At 54.5% G+C, this 26826-nt stretch overlaps 1 protein-coding gene across 2 annotated transcripts in view; it reads left to right on the forward strand.

The window, feature by feature from the left end:
* SEMA6B (semaphorin 6B) overlaps nucleotides 1-26826 on the forward strand; it is a 70581-nt gene that overhangs the window by 16133 nt on the left and 27622 nt on the right. Inside the window, exon 3 of one of the 2 annotated variants that reach the window (XM_059918713.1) lies at nucleotides 19239-19337. In XM_059918713.1, the coding sequence (XP_059774696.1) occupies nucleotides 19239-19337 (99 nt within the window). Of the gene's footprint in view, nucleotides 1-19238; nucleotides 19338-25859; nucleotides 26075-26826 lie in introns of those variants that run through there. The other variant, XM_059918716.1, reaches the window with a different exon arrangement.

A 26826-nucleotide genomic window follows, 5' to 3' on the forward strand; every position in this document is an offset into this window, starting at 1 on the left:
CAAGGACAGGGTGGAAGGTGGTGGCAGGATTTAACAGCTCCCCAGGTGATTCAAATAGGCACACAGTGTCAGGAACCATTAGATACACAGTCCAGTGCAGTAGCCACTTAATACATGTTTGCTGAGTGGTAAATGAATTATTTGGGGAGAGTCATAGAGAAGGTGAGGGGGATGGGCAGGCCTTGGCCAGCCTGTCGTTTGGACTTGGGAGCGGTTGGGCACCCAAGATCCAGTTCCCTTAATTGTACCTAAAGAATTGCCATCATTAGCCTAAGAAAATTCCAGGTGATGATAAGTGCTGTCAAGAAAATGCAAGAAGATGATGGGACAGGAAGCAATTGAGCAGCTTTTGGAGCCAGTTGGTCAGGGAGAGCTTCTTGGAGGAGATGACATTTAAGTTGACACCTGAAGGGTGAGCTGACCCTAGAGATGTGTGGGAAAGGTGTGCCAGGCAGATGGAACAGCAAGGGTGGAGGCCCTGAGGAGGTGACAAACATAGAAACAGGTGGTTGCCGCACAGGGTGACCAGGACTGTGATGGGGGACTCCAGAGGTGGCAATTCAGCCCTGTCACTCCTCGGCAAAAATGCCCCTCTCCCTCCGCTCCCCCTCCCCTCCCCCCATCCCTGAGAGGAACAGCACCTGAATAGACACATTTTTTTTTTTTTCCCCAAGGGGAGAGAGAGTGAACACGATCACCCTACATCCATCTGATTTTAAATTTAGCCCAGTGCACATGGAGCTCAGTTCGGGAAAAACAAGAAGTTATAAAAATATAATTCCATTTTTCATCACGGGCAGCGGCAGAGGGAGTGGGGCAGGGAGAGATGGAGAGGTGGGATTTGGAGGGTGAGGAAGATGTAAAACTCCCAGGGCAGATACAGAGCCTGAGCTGCTGTGATAGGAGACTTCTGGGGTCCCATCCCGGGCCCCCCACCTCCTCCAGTCCTGCCCCCTGACAGCGCTGTCCCCGCACAGCCATAACCAGAACGACCAAGCTAAAACCCAGATTCATCCCATCCCACGCTGCCCCCAAACGCCCATGGTTCCCCACCGCCCTGTCAGCGAAACGCAAACTCCTCTCTCCCCGCCCCACACTGTGCTCCCGCCCAGAAAAACTGCCTTCCAGCCTGAAGAAGTCACGTGTGCTGGCTTAGTCATCTCTGGCGGCACAAGAAATGACCCCAAACGTAAAAACTGCCAGCAGCACACGTCACTACCCATAGATCCTGTGGGTCAGGAACCCAGCGCTGCTTAGCTGGGTGCCTTGCTTCGGAATCTCACGAGACCACGTTCAGGGAGACATCTGGGGTTGCGGTCTCATCTGCAGGTGCAACTAGGGCAGGCTGGGCTGTCCAGTCTGGTCAGGTGCTGTTGGTGGTGTTCAGTTTCTTGCCAGGTGGCCTTCTCCATCAGGGTGAGCTTGTGGAGAGAGAGAGAGAGAGAGAGAGAGAGGAACAGCAAAAAGGAATTTACAATCTCATGTAAATTAACTAACCTCAGAAGTAACATCCCATCACTTTTGCTATATTCTATTGTTTAGAAGTGAGTCAGAGGCCCCATCACACCCAGTTGGAGGGGATTACACAGGTGTGATAGAGCAGGAGGTGGGGATCCTTGGAGGGCCATCCTAGAGCTGGGGCTTCATTAAGGATATCACTTTAGGCTCACACTGTGGAATACTACACAGCTGTTAAAAGTGTTATGGGGCTTCCCTGGTGGCGCAGTGGTTAAGAATCCGCCTGCCAATGCAGGAGATACGGGTTCGAGCCCTGGTCAGGGAAGATCCCACATGCCGCGGAGCAACTAAGCCTGTGCGCCACAACTACTGAGCCTGCGCTCTAGAGCCCATGAGCTACAACTACTGAAGCCCAGGCGCCTGGAGCCCGTGCTCCACAAGAAGAGAAGCCACCGCAATGAGAAGCCCACACACTGCAACGAAGAGTAGCCTCGGCTCACCGCAACTAGAGAAAGCCCGCGCGCAGCAACGAAGACCCAACACAGCCAAAAATAAATAAATAAATAAAATTTAAAAAAAAAAAGTGTTATGGGGTTTTAATTTAGACTATTATCCTGTTACTGTTGAAAAATGTCTATATATATGTTGAAAAAATATATATTATATATATATAATATACATCCCTCATAATCTAGTAGTGGTCCTCCCTCAGGGCCTTTGCATGTGCTGTGCCCTCTTCCTGTAATGCTCTTCCTTCATATTTCTACGTAGCTTCTTCCCTCATCTCCTTCAGGTCTGTGTTCAAAATCACCTCCTGAGGGACTTCCCTTGTGGCGCAGTGGTTAAGAATCCACCTGCTAATGCAGAGGACATAGGTTCGAGCCCTGGTCCGGGAAGATCCCACATGCCGTGGAGCAACTAAGCTCATGCGCCACAACTACTGAGCCCACGTGCCACAACTACTGAAGCTTGTGCTTCTAGAGCCCGTGCTCTGCAACAAGAGAAGCCACTGCAATGAGAAGCTCGTGCACTGCAACGAAGAGTAGCCCCCACTCGCCACAACTAGAGAAAGCCCACGCGCCAACAAAGACCCAACACAGCCAAAAATAAATAAGTAAATAAATAAATAAGTAAATAAATAAATAAACAAAGTCACCTCCTGAGAGAGGCCCTCCCTGACCACCCTCTGTCTAAAATAGCCCCATTCCCCTCCCTGACCCCCCCAACCCTACTTTGTTCCATCCATAGCTCAGCTCACCACTGGACCTTGTATATATATCTTGTTAGTCCTCCATTTCCCACTGGAATATCAGTTCCACAAAGGCATGGACCTCTGTCTGGTTTTTTCATTGCTGTGTTCCCATCACCTGGCACACAGTAGGTGCTCAATAAAGACAGACTGAACAAACGAATTTGTGCCCCCTCCCCACAGATTCTTTGATTAATGTCAGCACCCTGCTGAAACTCCTAAATATCAACTCTGTTTTCTTAAATGCCACCCCCATCCCCCGCCCCAGACCCTGGGACATCAGTGGTCTTGACCCTGTCTCTCAGCTTCATCTTTTTTTTTTTTTTTTAATATTTAGTTTATTTATTTATTTTGGCTGCTCCGGGTCTTAGTTGTGGCACACGGGCTCTTTAGTTGCGGCATGCAGACTCCTTAGTTGCGGCATGCGGATTCAGTTGTGGCATGCATGCAGGATCTAGTTCCCTGATCCGGGATCGAACCTGGGCCCCCTGCATTGGGAGCACAGAGTCTTACCCACTGGACAACCAGGGAAGTCCCCCTCAGCTTCATCTTTATTGCTAGGCAACGCAATGCTCTTCACTCTCTCCTCCAGCCCCCCAATCCACACTCATTTCTTGGGGTAGAGTAGACTAGCTTGTCCCACCAGCCCGCCTCCTCCCCACACCCAGCCCCTGAAACCCCGGCCACATTTTCTGAACCAAATTGGCCTCTGGATGAGGGTCCCAAAGCAAGCCGGCCCCCTCCCTCATCCCCCTCCACCTCTTGGTATCATCCAAGTCCACAGCGGTCCCCCAGTCCCCCGACTCCATCTTTCACATGTTCTAAGCACTTTCTCTGTGCCAGTTTGCTTAATTATCACCCAGCGAGGTGCCACTGGGTCCCCATACAGATGAGGAAGCTGAACTGTCAAGGGGGGCACAGCAAGTGCTGTGACTCGCACCTGAAGCCACAGGGGGTCCCAGGCCAGGCGCTGTGTGACCTTGGGGAGGCCCCTTTCCCCCTCTGGTCCCCCCACCCCCACTCCCAGCCAGGCAGGGAGAAGGTGAGGCCACAGGATACATTTCAATTTTGCCTCCCAGCTCTCAGTTGAGTACCTGGGGAGGTGGGGAGCAGATGGAGGGATCCAGAAATAGAGGAGGGGGCCCAGACTGGTAGAGAAGGGGAATGTGGAGCTCAGAGACACGCAGCACTGGGGGAGGGTGCCCAGCACATCTGAGATCCCTGCTAACAAAAACTGAAATAGAATGTCAGAGGAGGGACTTCCCTGGTGGCGCAGCGGTTAAGAATCCACCTGCCAATGCAAAGGACACGGGTTCGCGCCCTGGTCCGGGAAGATCCCACATGCCACGGAGCAACTAAGCCCGTGCGCCACAACTACTGAGCCTGTGTTCTAGAGCCCGTGAGCCACAACTAGTGAGCCTGCATGCTGCAACTACCAAAGCCCACGCACCTGGACCCTGTGCTCAGCAACAAGAGAAGCCACCGCGATGAGAAGCGCACGCAGCGCAACAGAGAGTAGTCCCTGCTCACCGCAACTAGAGAAAGCCCGCGTGCAGCAACGAAGACCCAACACCGCCAAAAATAAATAAATAGTTTAACAAAGGTAATAATTTCTTTAAAAAAAAGTCAGAGGAGAGGCAAAGAGATGGGGGAGACCAGACCATCTCCCCACCTGTGACCAGTGACAGAGGGGTGTGGGTCCCCAGTGGCGTGGGGAGGGGAGAACAGAGAGGAGGAGAGTGAAGGAGGTGCAGTGGGGAGGGAAACTGGAAAGGCGGACAAGAGTAGGGGATGAAGGAGGGCGTGAGAGGGCAGGGAGGGGGCTGAGAAGGAGGGAAGTTGTGGGAGGGAGGGAGAGAGGCAGTGAATGCAGCAGGTGCCTCATGGGACAGACAGAGACAAAAGGAGACCCAGACAGATAGAGGGAGAGAGACACAGACACACAGAGAAACACTAGGGATCAGAGATAGAAACGGATAAGGAGAGATGGAGAGAGATCAGGGAGAGAGACCTGGCCAGCCTCAGACTCAGAGGGATATTCAGATCATAAATGCTTCAACAGGTGTTTTGTCTTTTTTAGCAGCTATCTTTGGGTACCTGCGCAGGTACTGGAGCCCAGGTGGTCTCCCACAGACCAACCCCCAGGCCTCACGGTCAGGCTGGGGTGGAGGGGAGCTGGAGCTGGGGGTGGGTGTTGGCCAGAGGGGAACAGGGATAGGAGGCTCTGGTTTGGGTGGGAGAATTAAGGCTGCACTGAAAGGGGCTTGGAGCAGGGGCATTAAAGGGTGAATAGGTGACCAATCACTAAGAAGAAAATACTTTGGGGAAAGGTATTTCTGGCAGAACAGCATGTGCAAAGGCCCTGAGGCAGGACCCTGCCTGGTGTGTTGGAGGAACAGTGAGGAAGCCTGTGTCTGGAGCAGAGTGAGCAAGGGGGAGAGAGGGAGGAGGGGAGGGCAGGGAGGGGACAGGGCAGGTCATGCAGGACCCTGTGGGCCATGGGGAAGACTTGGGCTTTTTACCTCAAAGGAGGTGGGAGCTCTGGAGGGCTGTGGGTAGAAGTAGGATGGATCTGACTCAGATTTTAAATCGATCATTCTGAATTCTTTCACAGAAGAAGAACAAAAATCTCAGGCCAAAGTGACAAAACATTAACTGTGTTCATTAACTGAGGTTGGTTCTTATGTGATGGTATTCTCTGGACTTTATGTTTAAAAAGAGAAAAAAAGGTCTCCAAATATAAATCGACTAATAAATGAACAATGACAAGTTGAATTTGATTGGTGGTCTTCAACTCCAGCCCCAACTGGACCCACTGACTGGGACATCCAGGCCTCCCTCCGACCTGCACATTTGGCCCTTTCCTGGGGCTGGGCACCCACATTGCTGCCCCCTCACCTTGAGCCTTTCTGGCAGGGAGCCTAGCTTCTTCCCTGAACTCAACGACGGAATTCCTCAGCTCTGAAAGCCTAATTGTGCGTGAAATCCAATCGAATTATCAGGCCCTGATGAGCAATTCCCAAGATTATTTAGCTCAGTGAAGTAAATGATGACATTAGCGTCTCCTGTGAACTCCTGGAGCCCCCACTGCCCCCCTTCAGTCCTGCATTCTAGTTCCCGGCACGGTCTTTTGCCTGAATGGTGGGAACAAAGATGGGGGGTGGGGCTCAAAATCCTCAGGTGTTAGCACAGGAGGGACTCAACACTTTCCTACAGATGGGGAAACTGAGGCCCAAAGCAGGACCTGTGACACAGAGAGTTAGGGTCTCTGGAATCCATCTCCACCTCTTTGGCCATTCCTGCAAGCATTGATGACCCACATGGGCAAACCCCCCTCACTTCCTTCCTTGGGTGTGCCAAGGCAGGACTCAAATACCAGCAAGAGTGACATGCTGTGTTCATGCTGTGTGTGTGTGTGTGTGTGTGTGTGTGTGTCGGGGAGAGGGTGGGGAAGGCTGTGGTGTGCATGAACCTTAAGATTTGTCTTGTTGAGAGAGGCAAAGAGACACGGATTAACTTTCTGCTATGATAAGCTAAGTATGCATGTTTTTTTAAAAAAGTGTTATAAGAATGACTACTGAGAGGATAAAAATAGAATGAATAATTTCCAAATCACTAGAGGGAATAAAAAAGGAAATAAAGGAAATCCACAAATTCAGCAGAAGGTTGAAGAGAAGGTAAAAAGGAAGCAACAGAAAAAAATCATGTTGAACAGAAAACACAATAAAAGAAGGTGATGGGAATATATCCAAATACGTCTGTAAATGCAATAAATATAAATGGATTAAACCCACTACTTGAAAGACATAGACTCTCAAGTTAGATGCATACAAACAGAAACAAAGAAACAAAATCCATCTCTATATTCTTTGGAGGACACACCTAAAACAGAATGCTGTATCATCGACAAATAAATTGCAAGGAAAAAACAAAAAGACGTAAAGAGAAATCAACCAATTATGTGTGTAGACCTTATTTGGATCTTGCTTCAAACTGTAGGGAAAGAATTATGACACTTTTTATATAATTGGAAATTTAAAGACCAGTGGAATATTTGATGATATTATGGAAGTATTAATTTTTTAACTAAGATAATTCAATTATCTTTAATTAAGATAATGAGTCCTTATCTTTTATTTATTTATTTTTGTTTTGTTTTTAATTTAATTAATTTATTTATTTATGGCTGTGTTGGGTCTTCATTTCTGTGCGAGGGCTTTCTCCAGTTGCGGCAAGCAGGGGCCACTCTTCATCGCGGTGCGCAGGCCTCTCACTATCGCAGCCTCTCTTGTTGCGGAGCACAGGCTCCAGACGCGCAGGCTCAGCAATTGTGGCTCATGGGCCTAGTTGCTCCGCGGCATGTGGGATCTTCCCAGACCAGGGCTCGAACCCGTGTCCCCTGCCTTGGCAGGCAGATTCTCAACCACTGCGCCACCAGGGAAGCCCTGAGTCCTTATCTTTTAGAGACACAAACTGATCTATGTCTGTATACATTATATGATTCTGGAATTTTCTTCAAAATAATACCAAGAGAGATGAAACAAGATCAATAATTAATTGATAACTTTTTGACATTGATGATGGGTACATGGGGTTTCATTGTATTATTCTCTCCACTTTTATACATGTTTGAAATGTCTCATAATATAGTGTTAAAAGAAAGAAAAAAGAATGATGCAGATAAGCTTAAATGTCAAAGAATAGAAAAAGACTTACCAGGAAAATATGAAAACCCCCCCACACACAAAAGAGCCCTCAGAATAATAAACCAGTTCCACCTCTGCATGGGTGGGCCCTTACTAACATCATATTCCCTTCATCAGTTCTTTTTTTTTTTTTTTAAATTTATTTATTTATTTATTTTTGGCTGCATTGGATCTTCGTTGCTGTGTGCGGGCTTTCTCTAGTTGCGGTGAGCCGGGCTACTCTTTGTTGCAGTGCGCAGGCTTCTCATTGCGGTGGCTTCTCTTGTTGCAGAGCACGGTCTCTAGGCCTGCAGGCTAAAGTAGTTGTGGCTCGCGGGCTCTGGAGCGCAGGCTCAGTAGTTGTGGCGCACGGGCTTAGTTGTTCCGTGGCATGTGGGATCTTCCCGGACCAGGGCTCGAACCCGTGTCCCCTGCATTGGCAGGCGGATTCTTAACCACTGCACCACCAGGGAAGCCCCCACTTCATCAGTTCTTAAAAAGAATCCTTTCTCTGGTTCTGACCCCAGGCCCTTTGCACGTGCTATACCCCCTGCCTAGACCATGTTCTCTCTTCTTCCCACTCTTACTCAGCCTTCATGTCTCAACTTCAATAGCCCCTGCTCTAAGAAGCCTTCCCTGATCCCCAGACTGTGCCAGGTGCCTCATCTGCGCCCCCCCAAACGTCTGGATGTCCCGCATCAGGACCCTCACCACCCTAAGTTGTAATTGCTTGGTTTCGAGTCTGTCACTCCAATGGGACTGTAAGCCCCATGAAGACAGGGCCCCAATCAGTCTTGGCCACCACAGTGAACCGAGGACCCCCAGCATGGGGCCTGGCACACAGTAGGTGTTTGGTACATATTTTCTAGGTGAATGAACCTGTACCCCTCCACAACCCCTCCCTATCTTTAGGCCTGAGTTTCCTCTCCTGTAAAATGGAGGGAAACCCTCCCACGCAGGCTTAGGGTGGGGTGTGCCAGAGAAGGGAAGGAAAACACCCAGGGGGTCACACCCGGGGGGAGCATCGTGAGTGTGGCCTCCCCAGCTCAGTTCAGGCCTGGGTGGTGGAGACCGCCCCCATTTTAGGAGCAAATGTGTCCCTGTCTCTGGGACCCAGCTCTGGCTGAGTGGGGATCAGGGTCCTGATTCTGATCAGGAGGGTCTCACGGCCGAGCCCATGGCCTCTGCAGTGGGGAGCCCTGATGTTAGGGACTGCGGTCCCTCAAGGAGGGGTCTCAAGTGGCAGCTAGGGGAATGGGGGGCAGGTAAGCAGGGCAGACCAGAGCCCTCGGCCCAGAGGGGACAAGTGAGAGGATGGGCTGGGAGCCTCTTACACACTTCTCTCTGTCCCTCTGTCTCCTTCTGTCTCTGTCTCTGTCCCTCTCTGTCTCTCTCAGTCTCTCCCTGGGTCCCTCTCTCTGCGCCTCTCTCTCTCTGGGGCTCAATCTCAGTCTCTCTGTCTCTCTGTGCCTCCCTTTATCTCTGACTATCTTTGTCTCTCTGTCTCTGTCACTATCTGTGTGTCTCTCAATGTTCTTTCCCTCTGTCTCTCCTCACCTCCTCCATCACCCCTCCCCCTGGTCCTGCTTCTCTCTACCCACCCCCATTCTGGTTCACACAGAGACCCCTCCCCGCCTTGGCCCTGCCTTCACTCCAGAGAGGGGCGGGTGAGCACGCTGCCCTCTGGTCCAGTGTCCTGCTGGACCGACCAGCTCTCTGACCAACCCCTTCCCTCCCTCACTGCTTCCCCATCTTGATTCCCAGGGGGGTTCCCTCCTGCAGAAGCACCATCTCCACCAGCACTTTCCCTCCCGCTGCTCCCACACCTCTCACTGTTGCTGCTGCTGCTGCCCAGGGCTACACAGTGAAGAACCACAGTCGGGTCCCCTGGTCTCTCCCATCCCTCACTTTGCCCCAGGCCCTTGGAACAATGGAGAATCAAATGTTTTCTCTCTTTTCCAGACAAGGCATGAAAAACTCCCTCTCCATGTGGAGAGGCCAAGTCCCTGTAACCTGGTCCTCGAGGGCAGGCCTGGTACACAGCGGCTGCTTCATAATCATTCACTGGATAGATACTTATTGAGCACCTACTGTGTGCCAGGCCGTATTCTAGGCATAGGGAATGCTGTGGGGGTCCAAGATGGACAGAATTCCTGCCCTCCAAGAGGTGACCTTCAAGAGCAGGAGACACACCAAAGTCAAACACTCCCCCGCACCCCACCCCCGCTGCCCCCAAACAAATTCATGCCCACCTGGGACCTTGGAATGGGACCTTACCAGCAACTGGGGTCTTTGCAGATGTAATTAAGGATCTCGAGATGAAATCATCCTGGACTTAGGGTGGGCCCTAAATCCAATGACCAGTGTGTTTATGAGAAAGGACAGGCTGATTAGGACACACAGGGAAGACAGCCATGTGATGATGGACGCAGAGATTGGGGTGATGCGGCTACCAGTCAAGGAACACCAAGGTTGCCTCAAACTTACTGGCTTGAAACAACACAAATTATTTTAAAGTTCTGTAGCTAAAATCCTGGTGTGGGCAGGGCTGATCCTTCTGGAGGCTCCAGGGAAGAATTGTTTCCTTGCCTTTTCCAACTTCTCGAGGCCTCCCACATTCCTCAACTCAAGGAAAAGGGGCATCGGGGGTGGGGGGGAACCCTTCCTCCACCTTCACAGCCAGCAATGGCTGGTGGAGTCTTTCTGCCTTTACATCACTCTCATTCTTTGGCTTCCCTTTTATAAGGTTCCCTGTGATTACACTGAGCTCACTTGGATAATCTAAAATAATCTCTTTAACTCAACTGTCCACTGATTAGCAACCTTAATTCCATCTGCAACCTTAATTCCCCTTTGCCCTGTCAGGTTAAATATTCACAGATTCTAGGGATTTAGACAGGTACAACTTTGGGGAGCATTATTTTGCCTACCACAGTTGGTTATACAGCTTTAGATACCCAGAACATGTGGAATCATTCCTAACCATGCCATGATATTCCTCCTCCCTGCCCTCCTTTGGGACTTGCTTGTATTCATCCTTCAGATCGCAGCTTATGGATCACCTCCTCCAGGAAGCCCTCCCTGATGCCTCCTTTGGTCCCCACTGCCACCTGTGTGTCATCATCACAGCCCTTACCGCCCTATGTGGGTTACCTGGTGATGTCTGTGACTCCCACTAGATCCAATAGGAAGTGTGTCTTGCCCCTTCTGGGTCCTCGCACCTAGCACAGAGCCTAACACACAGTCGGCACCCAGTAAATGTTTGCAGCTTGCATGAGTTGGATGCTGCTCCTCTCAGGTCTATAAATAGGTCCGGCCTGCTGATGATAAACATAATAAGAGCATACACAGGGACTCACAGGCTTGGCAGGCAGGTGGGCACTGGTGGCCACGGGACCCCGTAGCCCTGGCTAGGCCTGGCCCAACCCAGTGCCTCCTGCTCCAAGCAGCCCTTCTGACCTCCTCATTAAAGCAGGCCTTTTACTTAGGCCGACGCTGCCAGTTCTAATTGATTGCCTGCCTCCCCGGGGGAACTCGAGTTCCTGAGGTCGGCAGCTGGGCCAGGGCCAGGCCACGGCAGGTGGGAGGGAGCCCCGCTCCAGGACCGGGAACAAGGCCTGAAGGCTGGACCTTCTGCCTCACCAGAGAGGGCCTGCCCTCCCTTCAGGACTAGGGCACCCACCGACCTGCAGGCTCAGACTCCCTTCCCAGGTTCATGCAAGCCTCTGGTATGTTTGATCTTCATATACTTGGTGACACCAAGAACAAAGAACACACCAAGATGCACACAGACACTCAAACACACACAAGCCCACAACCCACAGGTCCAGACAGAGGCGGTGTAGCATGGTGGTGAGACACGTGGGCACATAACCCCTCTGTGCCTCAATCTTCCCATCTGCAAAATGGGATTATAATAGTCTCTTCCCCACACACATCCATGGGGCTTCCAGGAGAATTAAATAAATTAATAGTTAGAAAATACTTAACACAGGGCCTGGTGCATACTCACTGTTCTATAATACTTATTATGTATGCATTTGACAGGTATTGATTGAGTACTTAATGCATGGTAGGCCTGGCAATTATGGCAGTGAACAAGATATGCACAAACTCCTGTTCTGGGGAGCTGACCTCTGAAAGGGGAGGGGGAGAGTAAGCCTAATAAAAGAGTAAATGTTGGGGTGAGCTGGGAGGACACAGGTGGACACACACACTCAGACACCCCCGGAGAGGTACATTCTCTGAGTTTCTGTGATTATTCCCATTCCACAGATGGAGTAAATGAGGCTCTGAAACAAAAGGAAAATGGGTTTGTTTGGGGCCACCCAGTTTCTGAAATAGTCAATGCTTCATGTGGCCCCAGGGCCTTTGTCCCTGCTGTTCCATTGCCAGGCAAACGCCCCCCCCCCCCCACCCCCCATCCTTCTGTTCTCAGCTCAAGTGTCACTTCCTCAGGCTAGCCCTTCCATCCCCTCACTCCCCTGCAGTTCCCTGCCTCCTTCAAACTCTCTTGGCTGTGGCTGCTTCTGTACTGGGGAACTTCTTTCATTAATATCTGTCACAGATGCCTCTGAGTTCCCAGAGCCTGGCACACAGTGGGTGCTCAATAAGTGCACACTGGCCCTGGGACACAGCCCCTCCCAGACAGAACTTGCAAACTGGCAGCTGGGGGAGGCCAGGTTGGGGGCCTCCCACCTCCCAGCTTTGATCCCGGCTGTCCTCGCCTTGACAACCACCAGCTTCTAGAACCTGTTTCTAGCTTTTCATCCTCCCTGGAGAGGCCTCATTACTGCTCCCAGCCCGAGAGACAGGAACCTGCAGCCTCCTGGGCTTTGAAAACAACATATTAAAATAGAAATCGGTGCCACCACTTGGGCACCCTGGGGCCTAGACTTTGGGCTGTGAGCCCCTGGCCGCGTGCTGTCGCTTTTAGCCCTTCCTTTGTGAGCTGAAGGAGATGACAGACTCTGGAGCCCAGAGCATCGGGAGCTGGTAATAACCGTCATTAGGATAATGATTTTAATTATTATCTAATAAAAGTATATTTAGCTGCATCCATTTTGTGAGCCTTTACACTGTTCAAGGCACTTTTCTTTCGGCCGCGCTTGCAGGATCTTAGTTCCTCCACCAGGGATTGAACCTGCACCCTCGGCAGTGAAAGCGTGGAGTCCTAACCACTGGACCACCAGGGAATTCCCTCAAGGCACGTTTTAAAACCCTTTTCTTGATCCCACATTCCTCTCTGTTGACCACCCGGTTTCCGAGAGTCGGCTGTTTACACTCACCCTTTCTTCTGTTGCCTCCAGAATCTGCTCCAGTGGGTCTCTCACGACCCCCACACCAGGAAATTGTACTCTGGGAAAGATGCTCCTGGCAGGGGCACCCACCTTGGTGACTGCCAGGCAGGTGGAGGGGGAAGCTGCCACCTCCACTGCTTGGATGGAGAGGGCTGGGGGCTGCTGGCCTGGAGGGGCTCTGGGATGGGGGAATCACTCACCAGGCAGGGGGACCAGTCCCAGACACACCCACCTCAATCCCTGACTCTAAGCCTGGGGGCCTGGGAGGCCCTGGGAATACCACCCCTTCACAGTCACACAACCAGCCTCTCTCATGAAGAATACAGACTCAGAGGGAAAACAGGAGAGAAAGCTAACATTTATGAAGGGTGTGTTCCATGCTAGTGGGTATGCGTAGTAACTCCTTTAATTGTAAAAGCAACCTTATGCGTTAGATACTATTATAGTGCCCGCCCCACCTTTTTTTTTTTTTTTTTTTTGGCCGCACCATGCAGCCTGCAGGATCTTAGTTCCCGGACCAGGGATGGAACCCGTGCCCACTGCAGTGGAGCAGTGGAAGCGCAGAGTCTTGACCACTAGACCGCCAGGGAAGTCCCTATAGTCCCCATTTTATTGTTGGGGAAACTGAGGCACAGAGAGGTGCCGTGGCCTGGCCAGTCACACAGCTAGTAAGTGGCACCCCGAGTCTGAACCCTTGTCTCTCTGAGTTGAGAGGCGCAGCCTGTGCTAAGTATCATTTCCCACCCAGGAGCAGTGGAATCTACAGAGCCATGCGCCGGGTGGGTTCTGTTATCTGCCCATTGTACAGATGAGGAAACTGAGGCTCAGAGGAGCCGCTGGGCTGTGCTGGGAGGACATAGCAGAGCTGGGGCTCCAGCGTGAGGCCATGCACCCAGAACCGGGTCTCTTAACCACTCCAGTCACCAAAGGCTCTCCCGGCCTCTGTTTCAGCATCCATAAGGTGGGTTTAATTGCAGAATCCAGGTTATGAGGACCACGTGCGCGCAGGCTTGTAAAGCACCCCTTGTCGGGTCTGGCCAAACAGTAGGGTCTGATTTGCATGAGTCGGGGACACAATGGGGACGGCGCAGGGAAAAGTTTTCCCATGGCCCCCGTCCATCAACCTCTCTCCAACCTGGGGCAGTTAGATCTGCCACACACACACACACACACACATACACACACACACACACACACACACCCCGCCTGAGATCCCCTTCCCTGGCGGTCACCTAAGTGCCCTCCGGCCCCTAGCAGGGAACAGCGCCGCCTCTGTGTCAGGCGCGGGGCCAGCATCCCTCCAGGTTTGTCAGCGTTGCCCAGAGACGGGAAGGGAGTCGGCGGGCCCCCGCCCCCTGCACGCAGACCCCTGCCCGCCCAGCCCCCAGGACCCCGGATCCAGAACAATGGGCAGGCCGGAGGAGGAGGCGGGCAGGCGGGGCTGGGGCCTCGGGGAGCCTGGGAACAGAGCGGCTCGAGGTTGGTGTGCAGGGAGGGGTGTCCTGAGATCAGACAGAGCCTCCAAGAGGGGCGGGGGCTCCGAGAGGGGCGGGAGGCGCACCCACCCAGCCAGGAGGGATCTCACGGAGGCGAGGGAGCTTAGCCCCCTCTCCCACGGCGGCTCCAGAAGGAGAGGCCGCCCCCTCCCCCCGGCCCCGGGGCTCGTGCCGGGAACAGGTGTGGGGGGCTCTGAAGGCAGGACTAAGGGACACAATCCCTTTCGGAAGTGAAGTGACATCGGGGCCCCGCACCGCTATAAATACGGACACAGCTGACTTGGGGGAGGGGGGATCGGAGGGAACCTGAAGGACCCGAGAAGAGGGCGGGTAGGGTAGCGGGATGGGAGGCGACCCTGAGCTCTTGGGACGCGGCCAAGTTTCTGGGTGGATGCGAAACCCGGTGACTTGATACACTCCGGACCCCGGCGTCCTGGGGCCGCAGCGGAGGACAGAACCGGGCGGGTCCACCACCTTTCTGAGCCCCGCCCCTCGCCGAGCCCCACCCCTCCCTGAAGCCCCTCCCGGTTATGAGCCGGCTCCACTCTCTCGGCCCCTCCCCTTTCAGCGCCCTCTCCTCTCCCTTAACCCTCTCCCCTGGCTGAGCCTCCTCTTCTATCTCAGCCCCCTCCTCTCTCTCAGCCCCCCTCTTTCTAAGCACCACCTCCCATCTTTCAGTTCCTTGGGGTGGGGAGTGTCCTGGGACGGCCCCTTCCGGCTGTCCAGATAGAAACTTGACTCCTTGGCTGGTGGGGGCTTCCCTGGCTCGTCCTCATCTGCTGCATCACCCTCATATTCTGTGACTGGAGCAACCAGAGCTTTTGAGGTTCCGCCCTCCCCGGGCGCCCCGCGGGCCCGGTTATCCAGCAAATACCTGCAGAGATCCCCTACCTCCAACACCCAGTCCCGGGCTAGGCTCCTCATCAGAAACTGCGAGAAAGACCTTCAGGCATGCATACCCCCTTCAAATTCCCGCTTAGACCTCTCATTCTTCCCAGATCTAGGAGCCAATTTTGAAATGGGGGATGGGTAGAAATTCTGACTTCATTCATTCATCTTTTCATTCATATTCTTCAACAAACATTTAATGAGCACCTACTGTCTGCAAGCCTGTGCCGGAGGCTGCGGATACAGCTCACGACGGTCCAGTGGGGGAGATAGTCCGTGGGGTGATGGGGGTCAGAGGGCTGTGATGGGGGCACACAGGCAGCTATAGGGGTCAGGGAGCTGGTGGGTCAGGGAAGGAAGGCTTCCCACAGGACGTGTCATCTAAACTGAAGGCTAAAGATATTAGGGGCCAAGAGAGGGTGTTCCTGGCAGAGAGAACAGCAAGTACAAAGGTCCTGAGGCAGGAGCAAGAGCCCCTGGCTTGCAGTCCCAGCTTTGCTGTTTATTTGCTGTGTGACCCAGACAAGTGACTGTTTTTTCCTGAAGCTTAGTTACCAATGCTCGACGGAACGGCTTGGCAGGGCACCTGGTATACAAGAGGTACTCCATAAATATTTGCCAAATGTTGATGAGGGAATTGAGGTTTTGAGGGTTATCATGAAAGAGAAGGCTTTGTGGCCCCTGCCTGGGGATGAGTGGGTTGGGGCAGCTCGTGACCTCTTTTTCTGGCCAAGGTGCCCCTGTTGCCCACCCGTCCTCCACCAGCTGTCCCTCCATGTGTGCGGCCGCCTGTCAAGAGCAGGCGCCTGTTCCGGAACACCTGATGCCTTGCTTCCCAGGGATTTCAGAGGGGTAGATGCACGGAAGTTCAGCTGCCACGGGGGCTTAACCCTGGGGCCTGGGCGCCGGGTCTTCAGAGACCCACCGGCATCCCTCTTGACCCTGTGAAGAGCCCTGGCACCGCTACCAACCTTAGCTGGAAAGACCCCACTTCAACTCCTAGCCCTGGCATTGCTTGGCTGTGTGGCCTTGGGAGAGTTAGTCAGCTTCTCTGGTCACCGCCACCACCAATAATGATAACAGCTGACACATCCTCAGTGCATATTATGTGCCCGGGGCCATGTTTAGAGTCTTTCTATGAATGAACTCTATCTTCTAGCAGGATTCTGAGTTCCCAAGTATTGTTGACCCCATTTTATAGATGTGAAAACTGAGGCACAGAGCAAGGTTATATGACTCACAGGGTGAAATAACCCAATCAGTAATAACTACAGTAACACCTATTGCATCCTCACTGGGTGCCTGCTTTACGTGGATTAGCTCATTTAATTCTCCTCCAAACCAAATGAGGTGGTGGAGACTGCTAATAGAAGTCCCTTTTTGCAGATGTGGAAACTGAGGCCCAGAGAGAATAAGCAATTTGTTCAAACCTACAAAGCTGTATAACTTTGAGCACACATCATCATAGAAAGTTCTACTGATGAGCATTGCTCTATGAGAAAGTGCTTGCTGTCATCTGGTAGGAGCCCAGGCCCTGGTAAGTTACAGTTAACTTGTAGGTTTCTGTCTGGTAGAAAAAAACTCCAATTATGGTTTTGCTGCATGTAGGACATTCACTAGTTTGTACCCAGCCTAATCTTATTCTAACACTCTTAAGAAAAAAAATCCTGATAAATACCCAGTCCCTTAAATGCTCTCAGAGTCAGCTTGGGGACTTCCCCAGTGGCGCAGTGGTTAAGAATCCACCTGCCAATGCAGGGGACACAGGTTCAATCCCTGGTCCTGGAAGATCCCACATGCCACGGAGCAACTAAGCCCGTGAGCCACAACTACTGAAGCCCGCGCTCCTAGAGCCTGCGCTCCACAACAAGAGAAACCGCTGCAATAAGAAGCACGCGCACCGCAGGAAGAGTAGCCCCCTCTCGCGGAGAATGACCATTTAACTGGTTCCCTGAATAATGAGTTAATTAATCATTGACCAGAGTTTATGTTTTCAACTTTCTGAGAACTGTACCTTGACAGCCCCATTTTGCAAATGGGGAAACTGAGGCAAGTTCCCTGCCTCCCCAGCCCCAAGCCTGGGGGCCCAGTCTTTGCACACCTGGCTCTCCACATCCAGGCAGCCCCCGCCCAGCTCCCAGAAGCAGCACCGAGAACCTGTCTTCCCTAAGCAGCAGAGAACCAGGTCAGCCAACCGCTGGGACATCAAAGGGAATCTATAAATACAGCTGCAGGAGGAAAAATAGACACTTTTCTAGCCCCTCCTGGCCTTGCCTCTCTCCCTCTCCAGATCTTTCCTGGCTAGGCTCCCACTGTGGTAGCTGGGCCGAAGCCACCAACCCCAAGGACCCCTGCTGGAAAACAGTGGGGAAAGCTGCTGGCAGTTCCTCGGTTTCCCCCAATGAGCTCAACCTCTTCTGCCCTCCGCTTCCCCTGCCAGGGGACTGAGAAAAGAGGGGAATCACTGGGCCTGTCCCTGGGAGGTGCAGATGAGGTTCTAAGCCCAGAGGTGAGGGTTACTGGTTTGTAGAAATCTTCGAATTCCAGAACCCTGGAATCTTCCCTCTTTCTCACGGAACACATAGGGCTTCTGCACTGTGTTGGGTGCTGGGAAGCTGGCAGGACCAAGGCAGACAGTTTAGACTTGGCCAGGGCAGTCAGGAGGGCTTCCTGGAGGAAGTGACATGAGCTGAACCCAATGTAAGATGGGACAGATGGGGAGGAGGTTGCAGGGGGAGGAATTCAGAGTCCTCCTGGATGATTCCCATTTCCTTGCTCCCCAAGTCTTTGCATCCAAAATGACTCTCAAGGGACTTCCCTGGCGGCCCAGTGGTTAAGGCTCTGTGTTTCCAATTCAGGGGGCGTGGGTTCAATCCCTGGTCAGGGAACTGTGATCCCACATGCCGCCCAGGGCAGCCAAAAAAAAAAAAAGCAGGCCTCTCAAATCTGCCTATTTCTCTCCACCTCCTCAGCCCCTGTCCCGGTCTAGGCCCCCATGTTGCTCCCCCAGACTAGTCCCTCCTCCCCTGGGGCCTATTCCTGCCTTGGGTGCATCAGTCTCGGCAAGGCAGCCAGAGGGACCTTTTTAAACGTTAAATCAGATTATGTCACTTGCTCACTATAAACTCTCCCATGGCTCCCTAGTGCCTTTGAAATAAAATCCAAACTTTTCCCCATGTCCCCAACACTTCTCTGCCCTCCCCTCCTCCCTCTCTCCCCCTCATTCTTTGTGCTCCAGCCACACGGGCCTCCTGGCTGTTCCTCCAACATGGTCCTTCCCCAGGGCCTTTGCACATGTTGCTCCCTCTGCCCTTCCCCTATTTCTTCTTCCCCAGACTGGTTCCTATTTCTCCTTCAGGTCTCAGCTCAAAAGTCACCTCATCTGAGAAACGCTCCCTGATGCCTCCAGACAGCTGCTGCTCTTCATCGTCTTTTCTTCCTGGCCTTTATAATGATCTGAAATTATTTTAGTCATTCACACGGTTCTTCATTGTCTGTCCATGAATGCCCCGAGAGGGCAGAGACCCTGCCAGAGACCTCACCCACCATGGGCTTCAGTTTCCTTGTCTATAAAATAGGCGGGCTTGTGACAAGCTGCTCCCTTGGGGAGGCTGCCTGCCTCATTTGTTGTTCAAGTTACTATTGATATTTCCCTTACAAAACTGTTTGTAATCAATATGCTAATTGATGCAGATTTTATGTAAATGACACAAGTATTTATTTCTCCTCCCCCTTCCCCCCAACAAATTCCCCAATGGCCTAAGGGACCCTGGAAGCTGGAGGGTGGGTGGGTAGCTGTCTCAGCCCACATCTCTTGGGGATCTTTGGGGGTAGAGGGACAGTCTTGGGGGCAAGCAGGAAAAGGGGCAGGAGGTGGGCGTGGGGGATAGAAATCTGGAGACCTGGGGGAAGATTGAGACCAAGACAGTAAACGAGCAAGATGGAGAGATGAAGAAGAGGGTGGGGAGATGGAGAAACACAGAGAGGATAGGAGAGAAGCAGAGAGGGCGACTGGAAGGAATGAGGGAGGAGGGCCCGGCAGGGGTCCCTTGCCCACCTCAGGGCGTGCTGGGGGCAGACCTGCTCCCCACCACACACTTGGATCAGTGGAGTGACCTTCCCACCTTCACTCTGATCATAACCTATTGGAATCTTCTTGCAGGGGAAACTGAGGCAGGACAAGGGGAACCGCTGGCCTCACTGGCCATTCCAGGACAGGTCTGGGATGAGAACTGGCCCACCGCTCCACGGGACCCTGGAGGTAAGGAGGCTTCCTTGACACTTGCCTGGACCTTAGCCAATACTCCATTGTCTTTACTGAGTGCCTACTGTGTGCCAGGTCTGTGTTGGGCAGTGCTGGGATCGAGACCAAGTGCCTTGACCAAGACAGCTTGGGGTCTTTGAGGAACCAAATGAATTCCGAAGTGGTCCCCACAGCCCACGAGGCCCTGTATGACCTGCCCCCCACACACACACCCTATCACCTCTTCCCTCTCTCCCCCTAGATCATGCTGCCCCTGCTCCTCCTCTAGCAGGTCAGGAACGGTCCTTCCCCAGGGCCTTGGCACGGCCGTTCCCCCCATTTGGAGCTCCCTTCCCCCACATACCTGCATGCTTTTCTCCCTTACCTCCTTCAGGTCTCTGCTCAGATGTCACCTCCTCCATGAGACGTCCCCTGACTACCTGCCTAATATCTCCCCCAACTCGGGCACTTCCCATCTTCTTTCCTTGCTTAATTTTTGTCCTTAGCACCATCTGGCCCAGCATAGATCTCACTCGTTTATGTTGCTTCTTGTCTGTCAACCCCATTGGGACGTCAGCTCCACGAGGCCAGGACTTCTATCTATTCTGTTTGCTGCTGTGTCCCCAGTGACTAAAACAAGTGGGGCATCCAGTAGGTACTCAATCCATACTCATTAAATAAGTTCATCTTCTCCTGCCCTGAGCTGTGAGCATTGCCAGGACAGAACCTGGCTCTGTCTTGGTCACCATTGTGTCGCCAGCACTACCCAGCAGAGCCTGGTACACAGTAGGTGCTCAATAAAGTCAGCTGAATAAATAGGCCAATGAGGGTCAAGACCTACGGACTCGGCTCTGCTTCCTGAACGCAGCAGAGTGTTTGTAGCCAAAGCTGAGTTTGTCCCAGGCAGGTCCCAAAGGGCACAAGGAGCCTGGGCATGGAGGGTGAGCTCAGGGCCCGCCAACTGTACCTCCACACACTGACATCAGCGTCACTTGAGTCGAGAGCCTTGGTGGCAATGACGGAATCGCCACCAGATGAGGTCATTCACACACACCCTCTACTGCCACTGGCTGTTTTGGTTTTTTATTTCCCATAACAGTTTTGATTTGATTTGATTTTTTTTGTGGGAAAATATACCTAATGTAATATTATTTTAACCATTTGTAAATGTTCAATTCAGTGGCATGAAGGACATTCCCATTGTTGTTCAGCCATCACCACTACCTAGACCCAAACTTTTCCACCTTCCCAAACTGAAACTCTGTCCCCATGAAACACTGACCCCCCCATCCCCTCCCCCAGCCCCTGGCCTCCACCATCTACTTCCTGTCTCTATGGATTTGACGCCTCTAGGGACCTCCTATGAGTGGAATCAGACAGTATTTATCCTTTCGTGTCTGGCTTCTTTCACTGAGGATCACGTTCTCAAGGTTCGTCCATGTTGTAGCAGGTGTCAAATTTCCTGCAGTGGCCACGCCCATTCTACCACTCCATCACTGATTAAAAAATGAATTAACAAAAGGCCTCTTGGAGAAAAGGATATTCGCCAAACACATGAGGATCTTCCCAAGGAGAGGGAACAGCAAGTGCAAAGATCCTGGGGTGGGGCTGAGCTCTATGTGTTTGCTAGGCTGGAACAGGAAGCTCAGGGGAGGGTGGATTTTGAACAGGGAGAATGTGATACTTTTCCACCTCCCTCCAAGTGATGCTGGCTTCCTGCCCTTTCTGTGCCTCAGTTTCCTATCCACACCCAGGACAGACCCCAGGGAGCTCAGAGGTCCCTGGGTCCCTCACCACTTCTCCCTTCTGAGTACCAGGGTGCCCCTTGCCTCATTTGCATATTCAGATGAGGCCTTGGGGCTGGGGGTTCTGGGAGGACCCTGGACACACCCATGCCTTTCTGGGGATGTCACTGGTTCTGACCGGGAGGAAGCACTGTAATTGCTCTAATTTCCACTCACAAATCAGGCAGGGAATGCTGCTGCTTCTCTCTCTACTGTTTCCCGGGGGTATGTCTGGCGCTTGGAGCTCCAGCCAGACACACAGTCAGCTCAAGCCACAGCCCTGGGTCCAAGGGGCTGCAGAGAGGGTCTCAGGCTGGACAGCCCCCAGCCATCCCCGCTGGCTGCCTGGCTGAAGGCCTACTGTGTGCCCAGGCCTGGCATTCACCCTCTCCACTGAAATGGAGGGGGACTCGGGCAAACTCTAGGGCCAAGCATCCTGGGTTTAAATCCTTGCTCTGGCTCAAAATGTGTACAGTACCTGGAGCTATGCAGTGCACACAGCAGGCACTTAATAAGTGCTCCTGAAGTTATTACTTCACTGGATACCTCTCCCCCCGCCTGAAGAGGTGGCCTCATGTTGCCCCATTTTGCTGCCGAGGGGACTGAGTGACCCTGGGCTCCTGCCCAGCTGGGCCTCAGTTTCCCCATCTGTACAATGAAGGCAGAGCTCTCAGGCCCCCATTCATTCATTCATTTGTTCAACACATTTGTTGAATGCTTACTGTGTGCCAGGCCCTGTTCTAGACGTTGGGGACACAGCCATGACCAAGGCAGACTCTGGCCTGCCCTGGCAGAGCTGATTGCAGGGGTGGGGCAGAAGAGGGGGCAGGAATGGGAAGAGAAACAAGTAAATGGATAAAAGAAGTACCACTGGTGGGTTTCCCTGGTGGCGCAGTGTTTAAGAATCCGCCTGCCAATGCAGGCGACACGGGTTCGAGCCCTGGTCCGGGAAGATCCCACATGCCGTGGAGCAACTAAGCCCATGCACCACAACCACTGAGCCCGTGCGCCACAACTACTGAAGCCTGCGCGCCTAGAGCCTGAGCTCCGCAACAAGAGAAAGCCCGGGGGCAACAAGGAAGACCCAATGCAGCTAAAAATAAACAAATAATAAGAATAAATTAATTATAAAAATTTTAAAAAGAACCTTCCAAGCTAGGAGGTCCCTGAGCCCTTGGAAACGATTAAAAGCATGGGGTTCAAATTCCAGTTTTATTTCCTGGCTATGTGAGTGGCCAAGCCATTTCTCTCTGGGCCTCAGTTACCACACCTGAAAATGGGGCAATAACAGTAGTCATGCTCTGGAATCATGGGGCTACATATAGTAGGTGCTCCATAAATGTTAGCTCATCATTATCATTATTACTATATGCACAAAATGGGTCATTTTCCCAGCCCAGGGGTGCTGTGTGGTCTCTGGAAAGGGCCACACCCTCTCTGGGCACCAGGTCCCTCAAATGCTCCAAAGGCCCCAGGACTATTTTTGAATCTGGAGAAGAGTCCCAGAGAGGAGCCCCTCAGCCTGCCCTGAGAGCAGGCTGGGGTCAAAGGGCAAGAGGCAGGGATGGGTCAAGGCCATGCCCCACACACACACACACACACACACACACACACGCACATGCACACACACCCCACCATGGGCTCTAGGCGGTTAGCTCTGCGGAGGGACCAGCTGGGCGGATTTAGCCAGCGCATCTGCCGCCGGAACAGCTGCCGTTCTGGGGGGGGCTGGAGGGGGATATGGGACGAGGGAAAAATCTGTCCGAGGAGAATCGCGTCTGCGCTAACCAGCTGCAGGCTCAGACTGGGGGGACACCCCGAATCCGCCCGGACCCCGGGCCCCTCCCCTGCTGCGGTCGCCCCCACGTGCCTCTGGGGGGAGGGGGCTCGGGGAGGCCCTGACGTCACAGGCGGCCTCAGCCAATCGGAGCTGCCCTTTCCGAGCCCCCCCCCCCCAGAGATTCCCAGGCCGGAGCCGGGACCAGGGGGCGCGACCGAGCAGCTAAGACCCCCAACCTGGGCTTAAAAGAGGGCCCGGACCTGACTGGGGAAACCAAGGCTGGGACCCTCCAGGAAGGGGGCGCGGGACCCAGCTGACCCCTCCGAGCCTCTGCCCATCCGCCTGGCTCCAGCGCGACCCAGAGAGGGGCTGGGGCCGGCGGGAGTCACACAGCAGGGCGGCGAGGCGGGGAGCCCTGATGGGGGGCGCGCAGGCAGCGGGGCGGGGTTTTCCTTCCCCGCAGGCGCCAGGCACCAAGGCCAGGCTTAGCCTCAGCCCATCCCGGGGGACACAAAGGCCGCGTGACCCACTCCAGGTCTCCCCGGGACCCCTCGGACCCGGGGCCGCGGCCTGGACACGCAGGGAGGAAGGTGTTGGTGGCCGCGGGCACCCTCAAAACCCGCCCTGGATTCCTGCGGGTCGGAGCTGGACGGGAGCGCAGAGCTGCCCAACGTGACCTGAGAAACTGAGGCCCAGAGGGGCGGGGCTTTGCTCAGAGTCACACAGCTTGGAGGGCTCTGCTGGCGCTGGTGACCTCGGGCAAGGCCCTGCCCCTCCCGGGGCCTCCCTGGCTCACCCGGCGGGCAAGCTGTGAACTTCCTGCCACCCTCTTCCAGGTCAAGGCTCAGACAGTCAGGAGCCCAGGGCGGGGGAGGGAGCAGCCCGGTCTGACCTTGCCCTGGTCCGGGGCATGAAAGACCCATTCATGACTGCCGAAGCCTGGACGGCAGCTGAGCCGGCCCGCGGGGGTGGGGCCTCCCTCAGGGCCTTTGTCCCAGCGGGTCCCTCTGCTTAGTATACCCTTCCCACCACCCCCTGCACCCCATGTACTCCGCCAGATCTGTCTGTCGTCCTTCCATGGCCCCCACATCACCTCATGGACCTCCTGGGCCGCACAATGCCCCCCCCCCCCCCCCCCCGTCTATCTCAGCAGGTATCTGTACCTTGAGTTCGGCAGCCACTGATTCTTCTGTCTCCCCTGCTAGACTGTAGGCAGGAAGCCAGTTTGCCTTGCTGACTGCTCAGTCCAGGACCTGGCGCACAGTAGATGCTCAATAGATGTTTGTTTTTTTTTTTTTTTATTTTTTTTTTTATTTTTTTTTTTTTTAGATGTTTGTTGATGGAATAGGTTGCCGAGGAGCCCAGTGGGGCCAAGACTGCAAGTGGGAGGGCACAGCACGTGGAATGGTATAGAGGTGGGAGGGGAGTGCAGAGCCTGGACACCAAGCTGAAGTGCTGGGACTTAGCGCGCTCCCCGGTGCTGGGCTGGCCTCAGTCTCCCCAGGGGGCAGGAGGCAAGGGGGTAGAGTCCAGACAGACGCAGGCAGGTGCTTGGCTGATTTGCCTGGGACTCTGGCTCAGCTGGAAAGCTGGTCAGAGCAAAACCACTGGTGGCAGGAAGGCCTGGCTGCTAGCAGAGGTTTGTGGTCGCCAGGACGGCCCCTGGGCAGCTGCTGGGGGCCTGGAAGAACCGGGTTGTCTCCACGCATGCCAGGGAGGCTGCAGGTGGCCCAGGATCCAATGTCCCACTGCGTGTGTGCGCCACTGGGAAGCCACACAGCCTGCCTGAGCCCCCAGACTGCTGGGAGCCCTGGGTGGGACTCAGCGGGCAAGGCAGGCACCAAAGGTGCTCAATAACCAAAGGCAAGAGGATTTATGCAAGCTGGTCGACCTCTCTGTGCCTCAGTTTCCCATCTGTGGGAGCCTCGTGTGGCTGTCCTGAGGACTGAACAATGCTATGTATGCATCAAACATAAGCACACAGCAGGTGTGCAAGAAATGTCACTTAGATAAATACACAATAGTAAAACTTTTATGGAGCACCTCCTGTATACTGGAGATGCCACAGGGACCGGGACAGCGTGCAGCGCAGTGGGGGAGACATACACAGTCACACCCATGTGGAGAGGTGCTTTGGACAGAGAGGGACATTGAGGTCCTGAGAGGAGCTCTCTTTCTAAGGTCACAAAGGGGCAGGGAGGTTACAGGGAGGTCTCGGAAACAGGAAGACCAGTTTGTCTTGGAGTCCCAAAGGCAGGGGGCCGAAGTGCTCCCCACCGGCTGAGGGTATGCTGCAGCCCCCTGGGAACCTCTTTTCCCGTCAGGCCCCATGGGCGCTGGGACAGAAGATAGCCATGGTCTCTGCAGCCAGCTTGCTCTGTTCAAATCCCAGTTCTGCCACTTTCTAACTGGGTGACCTTGGACAAGACGCCCCCCATGCCTCAGTTTCCTTACATGTCTACTGAGTATTGTTTAATATACTGCTTGTGGATTGAATAAATGTCCCCATATATGAAGAGGGCCATGTAGACCCCCGGAGTTCCTGCCGCCGCAGCATCCCCATCTTCCCCGCGGATCCGATAGAGGATGGATTCTGGGTATGCGGGACTGGCCAGAATGGACCGGGGTAGTAATTTGGGGAGGGGAGCGGCGATCAGGCCCTCCACCGGGACAAAAGCAGGGTGCCTTCTCTTGGGTCACTCCTCCACCCCCCCCACCCCCGCCCCCGCCCCCAGCGCCGCCGGCCGCCCACCTGGCTCCGCCCTCCGTTCCGCGCCGCCTTTGCTCCGGGCCGGGTTTTGCGCGGCTCCGGCCCGGCTTGGTAAGGGAGGGTTGCCGGGGTGGGGGGGAGGGGGGGCGGAGGTGGCAGAGTCGCGAGTCGCAGCGGCGGCCGCGGCGGGCAGAGGAGATGCGGCCGCGGCGCGCCCCCGGTCCGGCGGCCGCGCAGCGCCCCCCCCGGAGCCGACGCCAGCGCGCCGGGGGCCGGGGCTGAGCCCCCTTCACCAGCGCAGCGCAGCGGGCCCGGGGGCGGGGAGAGCGCGCGCCCCCAGCCCCCCTCCCCACCCCGGGATGCCTGGCTGAGCCGGCCGGGCCGGGACAGGTGCGCGCACGAACCCCCCCACCCACCCCCCACCCGCGCCCTCCCGCCCTCGAGCTCCCTCCCGCGCACTCGCGGCGGCCGCGGCTCCGAGGTAAGCACCCCGGGGCGTCTGCAAGAGGGGGGGCTGGGGAGGCACTATCCCGGGGGTGTCTGTCGGCACGCAGCTGGGGGCTGAATTGTTGGCTGGGGTGGCCGGGTCAGGCGCTATAATGGGGGGCCTGGGGGCCCCGCCACTGCGAGGGGGATGGATTGGGGCCGGAGAGGGGGTTTGTGGAGCTCTGTAACGGGAGGATCTGCCGGCAACGCAACTGGGGAGGGGGCTGGATTTTAGGGGGGTCGCAGTATGGAGCGATATAATGGGGGTCCAGTAACAACGCTTTGAAGGGTCTGGATTTGGGCCTGGGGCGCTGAATGAGACTCCATAATGGGGGTGTTTAATGGCACCGCAGCTGGGGGGGCCTGGATTGTTGACTGGGGGCCTGTATGTGGAGCTATAATGGGGGTTCTGTCGGCACCGCAACGGGTGGAGGTTTTGTCCGGGGGGACCGTAGGAGGCACAATAATGGGGGCTCGCGGCTGCGCCGCTGGGGAGCTGGATTTGGGCCCAGGTGGGGGGTTCAGGGCAGGCAGGGGGCCTGCTGGCCGGGGGTGGGAGGTGATGCTGGGGGGCGGGGCCCTGGGCGCTAAGTCGAGGGCCCCCCGGGCCTGGTGCGGTGGTCCCGGCGAGGTGAGGCCCCTCCGCCCCACTCCGCGGTCCAGCCGCCGCACCTTGGGCGCCCCTGAGCCCTCTCCAGTCTCACGCCCGGCCCAGAAGGAGTCCAGGGCCCGGGCCGCGGGGGAGGG

This window comes from Balaenoptera ricei, chromosome 3, assembly GCF_028023285.1.
Source record: "Balaenoptera ricei isolate mBalRic1 chromosome 3, mBalRic1.hap2, whole genome shotgun sequence".
In the NCBI taxonomy this organism is placed as follows: Eukaryota; Metazoa; Chordata; class Mammalia; order Artiodactyla; family Balaenopteridae; genus Balaenoptera; species Balaenoptera ricei.